A 15,612-nucleotide genomic window follows, 5' to 3' on the forward strand; every position below is an offset into this window, starting at 1 on the left:
TACCTGCTGCTTGCTGTTGGTGAATAGGAGTTGATGACTAATGGCTATCAAGTTTTGAAAACTTGTGATTGGGTTTAAGCAGTGTCTTAAAGTAATCTTAGTCCTATGTATCCTGTCCATAAACCACTGATAATATCAGTAACTTTCAATTTCCTTTAGTGATAATGTTATCAAACATTGTGAGATAAGGGAATTTCTTCGTGATGTATAACCCAAATTATTCTGCTGTGGTATCCTTTTACTTCTCTCTTCCTAGTGGAAAACTGGTCAATACAGACTTTCTTCTTAAGACTTCATTTTTCCCCCTTTCCTCCTACAAGTCCTAAAATAATAGAAAAAATTTAAATTTTTTTTGTAAAAATAGATTTCCATGTATTTTAATATTCTTCAAAAATTTTAACCCAAATTAACTACTTACAAGTGGAAGACATACTCATTTAAAAAATAAAAATAAAAAATAAAAGAATTCTAATCAATACATTGTAATATTATGCCTGTTCTACTGGAGTTTTTTTTCCCTGCCAACTCTAGGTGATTTCTTATTTTTTTACAGCAACCAAAAAACTTAGGGAAATTGCATGTATTTTTTTATCTACTCTCAATGACTAAAGAAGTTAAAATAGTGATTGGAAATTCCCCACTGAGGAGTTTCTTGTTCAATGTGGAAAGAAATGCTGCTACAGTCTCAGTGGTTTAAAGTTTAAAACATTAATTTGTTCATTGAAATTGAAGGTGAATTCCACTTTTCTAACCTATGAATGTATACATCTGATTTTCTCTTAGGGGTATAAGAATAGCTCTTTTCAATTGAGGAAAATCCAAATCTGGGCAGCCTAATCTGTTTTGTTATCAAAAATTTCTACCTTTCTTTATATTGTCACATAATGAATTACTTGATAGTTCAAAAGCAAGATATAGGCATAAGCTTTATAATTTTCTGTATGACTTAGTGCCTCAATTTGTTCCCTTTTGTGGAGTCTTAAAGGCCAGGAATCATAATTTTAAAATTTATGTACATTAAGGACCAAACATGCATCACAGTTTTTGTTGAATTATGAAGGAGATACCTAAAAGTTGAATAGGAGATCAATATGTTGGTCTTTGGTTTATGTACCCCCACTCAGACTCTTACTCATCACTATACATGTGTAGAAACTTTTAAGAAAAGCATAAGACAATAGAGATTTTCCTGTGAAAAGGTATCCCTTGGGCCTCTGTTATTTACAAACTATATTAGATAGTTCCTGGTGTAGAAATTAAAGTCAGGAATTCCAAATTCAGGTCACCCCTCAGTTATCTCTTCTGTTGGGTGCAGATGGCCTGGATAGTTATATTCATCCCTCTTGATAAAGCCACTGTCTAGTAATGAGTCTGATTTAAAAGGGTTATGGGGCCTGGAAGATGTTGAATAACTGGAAGTTAATAGAATTTCATCCTTTTCTATTTTCTGTTTAAACTGAGCTTTTTATCAGCTGATGCTTGGAAGCCTTGAACATATATTTCTTGAGAGTTATTTTTCAGGTTACATGTGGTCTTTTGTTCTTTTTTTTAATTATTATTTTTTTATATTAAATATGATTTATTGTCAAATTGGTTTCCATACAACACCCAGTGCTCATCCCAACAGGTGTCCTCCTCAATGCCCGTCACCCACTTTCCCCTCTCCCCCACTTAATTATTATTTTAGAGAGAGCATGGGTGAACAGAGGGACAGAGGGGGAGAGTGAGAGTGAGAGAGAGAGAGAGAGAGAGAGAGAGAGAATCTTAAGTAGACTCCTTACTCAGCACAGACCCTGATGTGGGGCTCCATCTCAGGACCCTGGGATCATGACCTGACCCAAAATCAAGAATCAGATGCTCAACCAGCTGAGCCACCCAGGCACCTCTCTTGTCTGTTTTTTAAAAACAGGTCCAAAAAGTTAGATTAGCTTCAAATCCCACCTTCTGGGTTTTGTTTAGGTGGAAATAATGCAGTTAATCTATTCTTAGATCCATTCACTCTGGTGTCATCTATGCTTGGGCATAATGCATGGAACTGGTTAAGTTGTTTTTATCATAACAATTTGCATCTCATGCTTACTACAGAGTAGTTAATAAGATGAAAGAACAGCATAGCTCTCAAAAGGGCAACAACAACCCAGCTTTTAATTTGAAGTTATACTAGATGTGAGTCCTGTGTTTGTTTCCTCAAAGGGTTAGTTTGTAGTAACTGGCACTCAAGAGTAGAAAATAAAAATCAGGGGTGCCTGGGTGACTCAGTCGGTTAAGCATCTGACTTGGGCTCGGGTCATCTCATGGTTTGTGGGTTCAAGCCCCATGTCAGCTTCTGTGCTGACAGCTCAGAGCCTGGAGCTTGCTTCGGATTCTGTGTCTCCCTCTCTATCTGCCCCTCCCCTGCTCGCTTGCTTGCTTTTTCTTTCTTTCTTTCTTTCTTTCTTTCTTTCTTTCTTTCTTTCTTTCTTTCTTTCTTTCTCTCTCGCTCTCTCACTCTCTCGCTCTCTCTCTCTCTCTTTAAAAAATAGACAAACATTTAAAAAAATCACATCATGAAATGGTTGAAAAGACATAAAAGTTCACTTGCTAATTGGTTTCTCCCAATTTCCAGGTATTCGGGTTTTGAGATTATTTTTAGGTGTTATCTGTGTAATCAAAAGGAAGTTATTTGGACATTTCAATCAAATTTTGTATGAAGGATCAGGATTCAACGATTGATGAGTTGAAGATTCACCAAAAAATTACCAACCTTAAAAATGTTTTTACAGATTTGTAGGAGATTACACATTTGAGAAAGTTCACGTTGGTATAAAGAATTCAGAAAATATTAAATCTATGCAATAATAAAAAAGCTGCTTGGGATGACAGAGCTAGTCTCTTCAAAATGTATGGATGTGTGGAACGCTGACCTTATGGCTTTAGTGTTAGCATATGTGTCAGTTGTGACAAATGGGTCTTAAAGTCTCTCTCTTTGCTTATTTAGGCCTGTCTCCTCCCTCCTACACATTTCCAGCTCCTGCAGCGGTTATTCCTACCGAAGCTGCCATTTATCAGCCCTCTGTGCTTTTGAATCCACGAGCACTACAGCCCTCCACGGCATACTATCCGGCGGGCACCCAGCTCTTCATGAACTACACTGCATACTACCCCAGGTGAGGCTCGGGTGGAAGTGGAAGCGAAGGACAGAAACAAAGGACTCCTTTGATGGCCAGTGCCTGGGTTCACAAAAGAATATTGTCTGCCATTGAAGGTTAGGATGGCAGGCAGCAGCCTCTGTCCTATCTCTCTGACCACAGAGGTTGTTTCGAGACCAAAATAAGTTTATTTTTTCACCACGTATTGACAGCAGGATCTTTAGGTTACTCACAGAGACAAATTTCCTTTGTTTCCTGCTCCTGTCTTAGGACCATAAGTAAGTAGCACTGTAAGTATCCCAACAGCGTGGCAATATCATGTAACTGGATTTTAAAACAGGAAAACCCATAAGAACAATTATATTTTTAAGTAGCATCAATTCATATGTCGGCCCATAATAAATAAAAACTTTTAAATTTTACAGAACTTGTATTTTGTTCGCCCCACCCACACCCCAAACCAGTACTAACAAGTCCAAGATGAGATTCGTCAGTACTTTTCTTGGAATCAACATAGTTTTAATCCAGTTCATTCTTTTGAGTTCTGTTCAATTTCTGGAAGGCAGGAGGTATAATGGAGAGAAAGCTGTTGGTCTGGAAGTTAGGAGACCTAAGATTTAGTCTCAGCTCTTATTCTAACTGGGGCAAGTCACTTAAGTTTTCTGGTTCTTAAAATATGATAAGATTGACCAAGTTTTTGAAGTCCCTTTCACGTCTGACTGCTTGTGAATCTAACTTGGATGTATAATGACATCTCAAAATTTTGTTAAATTTTCTTTTCGAAAAAACTGTTTAGCCAGTAACCGGTTCACGTTATTAGAATAAAATTTTACTTTGGTGCAAGTAATATTGCTCAAAAATGTTTAGCTTATCCCAGGCCTTATTTTTCCTTCCCAAGCTATTTGCATGTTTTGAGTACGTCCACCAATATGTAAGTGAAGTTTTTTGATAAATGATCTGGAAGTAACCTATCCGATCCCCATAGTTGCCATGTCACATTGTAGTTTTCTTCCTTCTCCATCTAGTTTTTGAGAATGGAGCAGAAACTGTAGAATCTCTAGTGGTGAAGCTTGTAACCACAGTTCATTACATTTGTTACTTAATTAGGCATTTTAAAAATATTCACTAATGTTATTATACATGTTCTTTTCTTTCTTTCTTTAAGAGAGCACATGAACAGGGGAGAGGGGCAGAGGGGGATTGAGAGAGAGAGAAGGAGAAATAGAGGCTTAAGGAGAACCACGCTCAGTTCAGATCCCACCATGGGGCTCCATCCCATAACCACAGGGTCATGACCTGAGCCAAAAATCAAGAGTCAGACGTTCACCCGACTGAGCCACCCAGGTGCCCCACAGCTATTCTTTATTCTACTGGGGAAGAATAGGGAGGAAGCAATAATAGTCAGTTGGCCATCTTTTGAAGGTTTGAAGAAGCTCAGAAGCACGAATGATTGTTCATGGTTGAGTACTGTGTCAGGTGCCCAGCCGAGTCCCAGTCTGTCACCTTCTCTGGACCCTGTGACGATCACTTGGCTAGTAGTGGGTTCTGGTTATAAGAAAGATCTTTGTCTACACCATCAGAATGTCAGGAGTGAAAAAGCATTGTTCCTTTGGGTGCTATTTCTCAACTCTAGAATACATTTGCAGAGTATTCGATTCCACTGTTGACTTGTAAGCTGGATCCTATGAAAAGAAGGAATCCCTTAGAAATAGCTAGCTATCGTGGTAAGATGGGAACTTAAGTCTTGAATGGAAACCCCAAAGGCAGGAGGAACTGACATTTATGGCTTGATAGCTCCTGTAATTTCATGCCCTTGCCTGTAGGTTAATTTTTTTCTAGTAGTTTTGAAGTTGGTAAGGTCCTCTTGTTAAGTCTAAGAGTATAGAAATATAGTGAGTAAAAGTAGACTCCCATTTTATAAACCTCTAAGTCCAGAAGCAATCACTCTTATTGGTTTGAGAATACACACATATGTTTGCATTTCTAAATAGTGTGGCATACTTAACATGTACTGCTCATTTGTTCCTTTTTTATTTTTGGGAGAGAGAGTGGGGAAGGGGAGGAGAAGGAGAGAGAGGGAGACAGAGCCTGATTGGGGGGCTTGATCCCACAAACCTGGGATCATGACCTGAGCGAACATCAAGAGACAGTACAGTCAACCGACTGAGCAACTCAGGCACCTGTTTCTTTCCTTTTTTTTTTTTTTTTTAACCTGCTATGAGAAGTTTAAACTTCTGCATGATGTCACAAGGGTGACAATACATGAGAATTTAACAATTCCTTTATTTTTAGACCTCTAATTTTAAAAAATTTTTCTCAGGGCACCTCGGTGGCTCAATCAGTTGAGCATCTGACTTTGACTCAGGTCATGATCTCACAGTTCGTGAGTTCACGCCCCATATTGGGCTCGCTGCTATCAGCATAGATCCTGCTTCAGATCCTCTGTCCCCCTTCCTCGCTGCCCTTCACTGCTTGTACTCTCTCTCAAAAAAAAAAAAAAAAAAATTTTTTTTTAAAAATTAAAAAAAATTTGTTCTCTATTAAAGTTTTTATTGATCTTTAAGTACATCTATTTCTGTAGGACAATTTCACAGAAATGAAATTTTTAATCAAACATCATGTGTATTAAATTTAAATTAATACTTTCAAATAACCCCTAATATAGTTCATTATTTTCATTGACATTTCCCTAATTGTAATGAAATTGCCCACATAAACAAGGTGTTGAAACATGGGAATGTCCTCTTATTTATACTGCAAAATCTAGAATAATTTTTAAAAATGAACTCCAAAAAACTATAAAATAGTTCACAGCTTTGGAATAATACCACTAAACTCTAATCTGACATGACTATAAAGCATTTGAGGCTATTGAAAAATTGCTGCGTAAGTTTTCACGTATATTTTGACCATATTCCCTGATAAATGGAGGAAGTCTTAAGAGAACACATGTGAGGCTAAAAAAGGATATTAATCAGAAGTGTTGGAGTTTGTGTCTCTTTTTAAAGATTTTTAAATTCCCTACTTTTTTATAAAATATGTCGGTTTGACTTGAAATTAATTTAATGTGTTCATTACTTTAAGAGTTTAAGATGCCAAGTATTTTGCAGAATTTATAAAGCATGTCCCTCAAAAAGAAGTGATTGGTTTTAACTGTTTAAGATTTTATTATTATTATTATTTTTATTTTATTTTGACTATTCTCTGCCCCTGACATGGGCCTCGAACTTAGGACCATGAGAACAAGAGTTGCATGCTCTACTGACTGAGCCAGCCAGGCACCTGGTTTTAACTGTTTTTGACTTTCAATTTAACTGAGCAAACTATTACTTAGTACCTGTGTGTGATATCTATTGGGAACATTAACAAAACCTGGACTCTTTCTGGTATAGAGCAGCTGACGGAGTATGTATGTAACCCTGTTCAAAGTCAGTGCTGTCAGTGGTCTCCTTCAGCTCAAGAGCATTTGTCTTTATTTTGTCTCTAACTTGGTCTCTTTAAAAATTTGAAGATAAACTCTCCAGTGGCTACTGCTCTGAGATATGGCATCTTTTATCATAAGGATTTGGGTTTCTTGAGGAACAATTTAAGGAGAAAACATGAATTGTTTGTTTGTTTATTTAATGTTTATTTTTGAGAGAGAGTGTGAGCGTGCCCACGCTTGAGCTGGGGAGGGGCCAAGAAAGAGGGAGACACAGGATCCGAGGCGGGCTTTGTGCTGACAGCAGACACAAACTCAAACTCACGAACCTCGAGATCATGACCTGAGCTGAAGTCGGACATTTAACCAAATGAGCCATCCAGACGCCCCATGAACAATTTAATACTAAATAAGTTTTTGGCAGTTTAAATGTGTGGCTGTGACAATAACATCATGAAGAGTAAGTGAAATAAAAGCATATGTGGTTTTTATTTTCTGTTTATGGACATTCTTTCTCCTCCTTTTTTTTAAGTTTGTTTATTTTGAGAGAGAGAATGTGAGCGAGCACACCGGGGAGGACAGAGAGAGGGGAGAGAGAGAATCCCAAGCAGGCTCCACACTGTCAGTGCAGAGCCCCACGCCTGGTTCGATCTCATGAACCAAACAGTGAGATCATGACTTGAGCTGAGATCAAGAGTCCAACACTTAACCTACTGAGCCACCCAGGCACCCCCAATTCCCCTCTTTTTGGAAGACCGTTCCAGTTCCTTAGTATCCTAGAGCTTAGCCAAGGGTACAAAGAAGTTAGGCCAATATGTTCATGCCCACCCTGTTTACCACTCAAAACTCTGTTAGATCACACCTTTTCCTCTCCAGTTGCATGAAGTCCCACCTTTTATTCTGATCTTTCAGTTTTCTAGGAAAAGCATATTCTCCTTTGCATCAAAGCTGTAGCACCGGTGAAAAATCTGCTTTTTAACTCAATGCCATCTAATTTAAGAAAAGCCAGATTAGGGGCGCCTGGGTGGCGCAGTCGGTTAAGCGTCCGACTTCAGCCAGGTCACGATCTCGCGGTCCGTGAGTTCGAGCCCCGCGTCGGGCTCTGGGCTGATGGCTCAGAGCCTGGAGCCTGTTTCCGATCTTGTCTCCCTCTCTCTCTGCCCCTCCCCTGTTCATGCTCTGTCTCTCTCTGTCCCAAAAATAAATAAACGTTGAAAAAAAAATTAAAAAAAAAAAAAAAAAAAAAGAAAAGCCAGATTAACATAAATGTCTTTGTATGCATCACCTCACCTTTTGTAGGACACTAAAAAAGTAACATATTCCTTGGACCAAGAAAGAGGGCAAGGGATATTTTATTTTATTCATGAGTGTGCTTCATTTGCATGCCCATGTGAAAGATTGGGGGTGGTAGAGATTATTTCTTTCCTGGGATAACCATTTGTTATACAATCAGCTTATTTCTACCTAAGCAATGTAGATTTAGTAATATTGAGGCATTCTGCACTGTTTGCTTTGTTGTACAGCATTATCGTATTCCATTCTGGAATTCTTTGCATTTGAACCAAAAAAAAAAAAAAAACCAAGCCTCTGGGAGATGCCTATATTTCATATTTTCAAACTTAGCTTTTGAGAGAAGTATAATTTAATTCACATGCAATTGTAATAAATACTAGGGAGAGATCTCCTATACACCCTACCTAGTTTCTCCCAGTAGTAACATTTATCTTCTAGTCTTTAAGAAGAGCCCAGGTGTAGTAATCAGAGTATGGGCAACTGCCATACAAAATTCATAAACAGTGCTGAAAATTAACCTTGAGATTATTGATTTCAGATGAAAAAGTCAAGTCAGATCAAAAATTTCCTACATGAAAATTGACTCCAGACTTCACCCTTGCTGGAATTCAAAGAGTCACTTCTGAATACATGGTCTTTGTAACACTGTGGTGTTGATGAATGTTGTTACAAAGGTTGTGCAATAATTTTGGCAAGGGAATATTTCCTAGGTTAATGTGTTGTAACTCATCAGAGGGGAGAATGTATTTCATGAATCTTTTCACTTAACCTATTTCTCTAACAGACTACATAATGCTTTGATTTCTCTTTTCAAGAGAAATCTGGCAAGTCTTCAAATTAAGAATATTGTCACACTATGACTACCTTGATTTTGAATGTCATCTGATGACATTAATTTGTGTTACCAATGTTTAGTAGTTTGTAATTAGTAAATGAGGAAGGGTATTATGAGGCTTGTTTTCAACAGAGTGTGTATTATGAGTGTTCTGATGTGGTAGGCATCTTGGCCCCAGTATTTTCTTTCTTTTTTTTTCTTTTAATTTTTTTTTAATGTTTATATTTATTTTTGAGACAGAGACAGAACATGAGCAGGGGAGGGGCAGAGAGAGAGACACACAGAGTCCGAAGCAGGCTCCAGGCTCCAAGCTGTCAGCACAGAGCCCGACGCAGGGCTCAAACCCACAAACTGCAAGACCATGACCTGACATGACCAGACACTCAACCGACTGAGCCACCCAGGCACCCCAGCCCCCAGTATTTTCATATATCTTTCCCTGTTCTGCAAGAATTTTTGTAAGACTTACTCAAATACATTGGGTATTACAAAATTAGATATAAATTCGAATCTGGGAAAATAAAGGATAGAAAAGAAATGTTTGGGTAGTCTTGACAATAGACTCTTAGGCTATTGATATGGGAATAACAATCTTGAACTCTGAGCAGGTAGTCAGATGAAAGGAAACCTATATTCAAAACTCCTAACTTCAAAGGAAAGGAAGTCATAACTTCTCAGAAATATAGGTTTTCTCTACATTGGGTTTGAAAAAGTTTTTAACTGGACAGAGAAGACATGGAGTACTACAGTGGAGGGAATCTTCAACAGCTTTATAATACACTTATTCATGTGTTTCATTAAGCAATTTCTTAACACTGTCTCAGTGCAGCTTGTCCCAGCAAGTGGTCATAAATAATGTCTTTACTTCTTGTGTTCTTTTTCCCTTCATTTCCTCTGCCTCCCCTCATTCTTATTGGGGTTGCACTCAGCTCAAGTGCAGTCTCTCCCTTTTTTTTTTCTTTTAATATTATTTATTTTGAGGGGGGTAGAGAGAATCCCAAGCAGGCTCCACCCTGTCAGAGTAGAGTCCAATGCAGGGCTTGATCCCACAAACTGAGATCGTGACCTGAGGCAAAAGCAAGAGTTGGACGCTTAACTGAGCCACTCAGATGCCCCTCAAGTGCAACCTTCTTGCTTATGTGCCTACGGTACAATCTTTCCAACCACAGGACCTTTGAGTTCAGTGTTACCTTTTTAGTCCTATCAGTTTTTTTTTTTAACCTTTGTGGCTTCTTAGTAGAAGTTACATTGTGGACCTCCTATACGCATGAGACATTGATAAACACTTGCACTTGAGAATCTGAAACCTCACTAACGGTATAATGGCAGCAAGAACCCAAAACAGTAACGACTGAACGATTGAATGTAAAGATTAAGATGAGTTACTAGTATAATCTGCTTTTGATGGGTAGCTCTTGTTTATGGTTTGTTTTAACGTTTATTCATTTTTGAGAGAGACAGAGTGTGAGTGGGGGAGGGGCAGAGAGAGGGGGACACAATCTCAAACAGGCTCCAGGCACTGAGCTGTCAGTACAGAGCCCGACGCGGGGCTCAAACTCAAGGACCATGAGATCATGACCTGAGCTGAAGTCGGACGCTCAACCGACTGAGCCACCTGGGCGTCCGTCTCATTTATGTTCTTAATTGGAGTGGTTAGAAAATTTCCTGCTTGAATTTCTTGTCTTTTTCTAAATTACTGCCATAAAGCAAATGCACATAATTTCTGTGTTCTCCTTATTCTGTTGTGGCAGATAAATCCATACATATTTTGAAGCTATTCTTATGTTGAAATTTCTCTTATCTTTCATAATGTTTTTTAATCTACACAGAATCTGATAAAAGACTTAAAATTTTTTTTTTTTAATTTTTTTTTTCAACGTTTATTTATTTTTGGGACAGAGAGAGACAGAGCATGAACGGGGGAGGGGCAGAGAGAGAGGGAGACACAGAATCGGAAACAGGCTCCAGGCTCTGAGCCATCAGCCCAGAGCCTGACGCGGGGCTCGAACTCCCGGACCGCGAGATCGTGACCTGGCTGAAGTCGGACGCTTAACCGACTGTGCCACCCAGGCGCCCCAAAAGACTTAAAATTTTTTTAAGTTTTATTTACTTAAGTAATCTCTAACACCCCATGTGAGGCTCGAATTTACAACCCCGATATTAAAAGTCTCGTGCTCTTCCAAATAAGCCAGCCAGGCACATCCTAAGATTTTTTTATAACTCAGTAATTTATGTTCCATGAAAAGCATTGAATATCTCAGACATTGACTATAAATTGGTCTTTAACTCAATTAGCTGAAAAGTTAATGCTATGATTTTTCATATTTATTGAGGCACTTTATATATTGTAAAATTGACCCATTTTATTATTTTTTAAAATTTATTCAAATTCAAATTAACATACGATGCAGTAGAGTCTTTTATGGGGCACCTAGGTGACTCAGTCTGTTAAGCATCCAACTTCAACTCAGGTCATGATCTCACGGTTCCTGAGTCTGAGCCCCATGTTGGGCTCTGTGCTGACAGCTCAGACCCTGGTGCCTGTTTCAGATTCTCTGTCTCCTTCTCTCTCTCAAAAATAAATAAACATTAAAAAAATATTTTTAAAAATCTCTTATGGTTTGCCTCCATCTTTGTTTTTATCTTATTTTTCCTTCCCTTCCTCTATGTTCATCTGTTGTGTTTCTTAAATTCCATTTATGAGTGGGGCGCCTGGGTGGCTCAGTCGGTGGAGCGTCCGACTTCAGCTCAGGTCATGATCTCATGACTTGTGAGTTCAAGCCCCACATCAGGCTCTGATAGCTCGGAGCCTGGAGCCTGTTTTGGATTCTGTGCCTCCCTGTTTCTGCCCCTCCCCTGTTCACACTCTGTCTCTCTCTCTCTCAGAAATAAATAAACATTTAAAAAAAATGTTTTTTAATTCCATATATGAGTGAAATCATATATTTGTCTCTCTGACTGATTGCACTTAGCATCCATGTTGTTGCAAATGGCAAGATTGCATTCCTTTTGATTGCTGAGTAGTATTCCATTGTGTATATGTAACACATCTTCATTTGTTACTTGATGGACATTTGGACTCTTTGCATAATTTGGCTATTGTTGCTAGTGCTGCTATAAACATTCGGATGCGGGGCGCCTGGGTGGCGCAGTCGGTTAAGCGTCCGACTTCAGCCAGGTCACGATCTCGTGGTCCATGAGTTCCAGCCCCGCGTCGGGCTCTGGGCTGATGGCTCAGAGCCTGGAGCCTGTTTCCGATTCTGTGTCTCCCTCTCTCTCTGCCCCTCCCCCGTTCATGCTCTGTCTCTCTCTGTCCCAAAAATAAATAAACGTTGAAAAAAAAAAAGAGATAGTGGTAGAGATGGAGAAATAGAAAAAGGAATGTGTATCATTTAAAAAAAAAAAAAAACATTCAGATGCATGTGCCCCTTTAATTCAGCATCTTTGTCTCATTTGGATAAATACCCAGTAGTGCAACAGATGGATCAGAGGGTAATTCTATTTTTAATTTTTTGAGAAACCTCCATACTGTTTTCCAGAGTGGCTGTACCCAGTTTGCTTTCCCACCAACAGTGGAAAAGGGTTCCCCTTTTTCCACATCTTCAACATTTGTTGTTGCCTGAGTTGTTCATTTTAGCTATTCTGACAGGTGTGAGGTGGCATCTTATTGTGGTTTTGATTTGTGTTTCCCTGATGATGAGTGATGTGGAGCATGTTTTCATGTGTCTGTTAGCCATCTGGATGTCTTCTTTGGAGAAGTATCTATTCATGTCTTCTGCCCCTTTCTTCACTGGATTATTTGTTTTTTGGGTGTTAAGTTTAAATAGTTCTTTATAGATTTCGGATACTGACCCTTTATGTGATATGTCATTTGCAAATATCTTCTCCCATTCTGTCGATTGCCTTTTAGTTTTGTTGATTGTTTCCTTTGCTGTCCAGAAGCTTTCTATCTTGATGAAGTCCCAATAGTTCACTTTTGCTTTTATTTCCCTTGCCTCTAAGACAGGTCTAGTAAGGAGTTGCTACAGCTGAGGTCAAAGAGATTGTTGCCTGTTTTCTCCTCTATGATTTTGATAGTTTCCTGTCTCACATTTAAGTCTTTCATCCATTTTGAGTTTATTTTTGTGTATGGTGTAAGAAAGTGGTTTCATTCTTCTGCATGTTGCTCTCCAGCTTTCCCAGCACCATTTGCTGAAGAGACTGTCTTTTTTCCATTGTATACTCTTTCTTGCTTTGAAAATTGACTCATTTTAAATGTATGATTCAATTTTTAGTGTATTTACAGAGTTGTGCTGCTAATTTTACAAGTTTTATAATCCAATTTTTAGATAATATAACATTCTAATTTTAGAGTAACCTATCACCCCAAAAAGAAACCTGGTGACCATTAGTAGAAACTCCTATTCACCTCCCTTCTACCCCCTTCACTCTCTCCCGTAACCCCATCCCTAAAGAACTACCAACTTATTTTTGGTTTCTGTGGATTTGCCTCTTCCAGATACTTCATATAAATGAAGTCATACCACATGTGGTCTTTGTGCCTGGCTTCTTTTATGGAGCATGTTTTGAAGTTCATTCATACTGTAGCATGGGTCAGTACATTATTCTTTTTTATGGCTAAATAATATTATGGCTAATAATATTGTAGGGATTTACGACATTTAGTTTGTCCATTTATCACTTGTTGGACATTTGAAGGTGTTTTGACTATTAAGTATAATGGTACTGTGTACCTCTACATTCAAGTTTTTGCATGTATATAAATTTTCAGATTTCTAGTATAAGGTTTACACCTAGGAGTGGGATTGCTGTGTCATACGTTAATTCTAAGTTTAACTTTTGAGAAAGAGCGAAACTGTTGTCCAAAGGAGCTTCACCAGTTTACATTTCTGTTTCTTTTTTTTTTATGATGTCTAAATTTTTTAATGTTATTTATTTTGAGAGAGAGTGTGAGCACACACGAGTGGGAGAAGGGCAGAGAGCAAGAGAAACAGGATCTGAAGCGGGCTCTGTACCAACAGCAGAGAGCCTGAGTGGGGGACTAAAACTTACAAACAATGAGATCACAACCTGAGCCACCCAGGCACCCCTTAAGACTTTATTTTTAAGCAGTCTCTATACCCAACTTCGGACTGAAACCCCCAACCCAAGACCAAGAGTCTAATGTTCCACCAACTGAACCAGCCAGGTGCCCTACCATTTTACATTTCTAACCAGCAATGTATGAGAGTTCAGTTTCTCCACAACCTTTTAATTTTTTTTTTTTAACGTTTATTTATTTTTGAGACAGAGAGAGACAGAGCATGAACGGGGGAGGGTCAGAGAGAGAGAGTGAGACACAGTCCGAAACAGGCTCCAGGCTCTGAGCTGTCAGCACAGAGCCCGACGCGGGGCTCGAACTCACGGACCGCAAGATCACGACCTGAGCCGTAGTCGGCTGCTTAACCAACTGAGCCACCCAGGTGCCCCTCTCCACAACCTTTTAAACTTGATTTTATTTTAGTCATTTTTGTAGGTGTGGATTTGCTTTCTCATTATAGTTTTGATTTACATTTCCTTAATGGCTATTGATTTTGAGCATCTTCATATGTGCTTATTATCCTTTTGTATATTTTCTTTGGAGAAATGTTCAAATCTCTTGTGCATTTTGAAACTGGATTAGTCTCCGTACTGTTTTTCAGTGGTAAGATTTTTTTTATATATTCTAGATGAGAGACCTTATTAAGGTGTGATTTAGAAATACTTTTTCTCAGTCTGTGGGTTATCTTCATTTTCTTAATGATGTCTTTTAAAGCACAAAGGTTTTAAATTTTGATGAAGTACAATTTATCAGTGTCTTATTTTCTCACTTACAGTTTCGTTGTAATATATCACCCAAGTTTCTGGAGATTTACTACATATTCTTGCAAGAGTTCTGTAATTTTACTTTATTTTTTTAAGTTTATTCAATTTATTTTGAGAGTGAGTGAGAGAATCCCAAACAGGCTCTGTGCTCTCAGCACAGAGCCCAATGCAGGGCTCCATCCCACGAACCGTGAGATCATGACCTGAGCCAAAATCAAGAGTCAGTCACTCAACTGACAGAGCTACCCAGGGGCCCCAGAGTTCTGTAAACTTTGCTCTTAATTTAGGTGTCTTATTCAACTTGGATTAATTTTTTATAAGATATGAGGTAGAGGCCTAAATTCATTCTTTTGCATGTGGGTATTACATTATTTCAGCACCATTTATTGGAAAGACAACAGACATACTTTGTTTTATTGTGTTTTGCTCTCTTGCACTGTGTAGATACTGTGTATTTCTTTTTTTTTTTTAAGAACATTTTTTTAATGTTTATTTTTGACAGAGAGACAGAGCATGAGTGGGGGAGGGCTAGAGACAGAGAGGGAGAGACACAGAATCCGAAGCAGGCTCCAGGCTCCGAGCTGTCGGCACAGAGCCTGATGTGGGGTTCAAACTGGGAGACCATGACCTGAGCCCAAATCGAGTTGAATGCCCAACTGAAAACATCACCCAGGTGCCCCTAGGTACTTGTTGTTTTTGTTTTGTTTTGTTTTTGTTTTTAACAAATTGAAGGTGTATGGCAATCCTGCATCAAGCAAGTCTGTCGGCACCATTTTCTCAACAGCATTTGCTCACTTTGTTTCTGTCACATTTTGGCGATTTTTGAAATATTTTGTAGTTTTCTATAATTTTATTTGTTATGATCTGTGATCAGTAATTACAACTAGCTGAAAGTTTAGGTGATACTTAGAATTTTTTAGCAATAAAGTATTTTTAGGGACGTCTGAGTGACTCAGTCGGTTGAGTATCCAACTCTTGATTTTGGCTTGGGTCATGATTCTGGGTAGGTGGGATCAAGCCCCGAGATGGGCTCCATGCTTAGCATGGAGCCTGCTTAAGACATATTCATTCTCTCTCTCTCTCTCTCTCTC

At 38.6% G+C, this 15,612-nt stretch overlaps 1 protein-coding gene across 7 annotated transcripts in view; it reads left to right on the top strand.

Annotated features, from left to right (window-relative positions):
- The window catches only part of ESRP1 (epithelial splicing regulatory protein 1), a 66,248-nt gene that overhangs the window by 30,686 nt on the left and 19,950 nt on the right, over positions 1 to 15,612 (top strand). For 6 of the 7 annotated variants that reach the window (XM_043601396.1, XM_043601394.1, XM_043601395.1 and 3 more), the window contains exon 13: positions 2,978 to 3,146. In XM_043601396.1, coding sequence (XP_043457331.1) covers positions 2,978 to 3,146 — 169 coding nt within the window. Of the gene's footprint in view, positions 1 to 2,977; positions 3,151 to 15,612 lie in introns of those variants that run through there. The other variant, XM_043601399.1, reaches the window with a different exon arrangement.

This window comes from Prionailurus bengalensis, chromosome F2 (assembly GCF_016509475.1).
Source record: "Prionailurus bengalensis isolate Pbe53 chromosome F2, Fcat_Pben_1.1_paternal_pri, whole genome shotgun sequence".
Classification (NCBI taxonomy): Eukaryota; Metazoa; Chordata; class Mammalia; order Carnivora; family Felidae; genus Prionailurus; species Prionailurus bengalensis.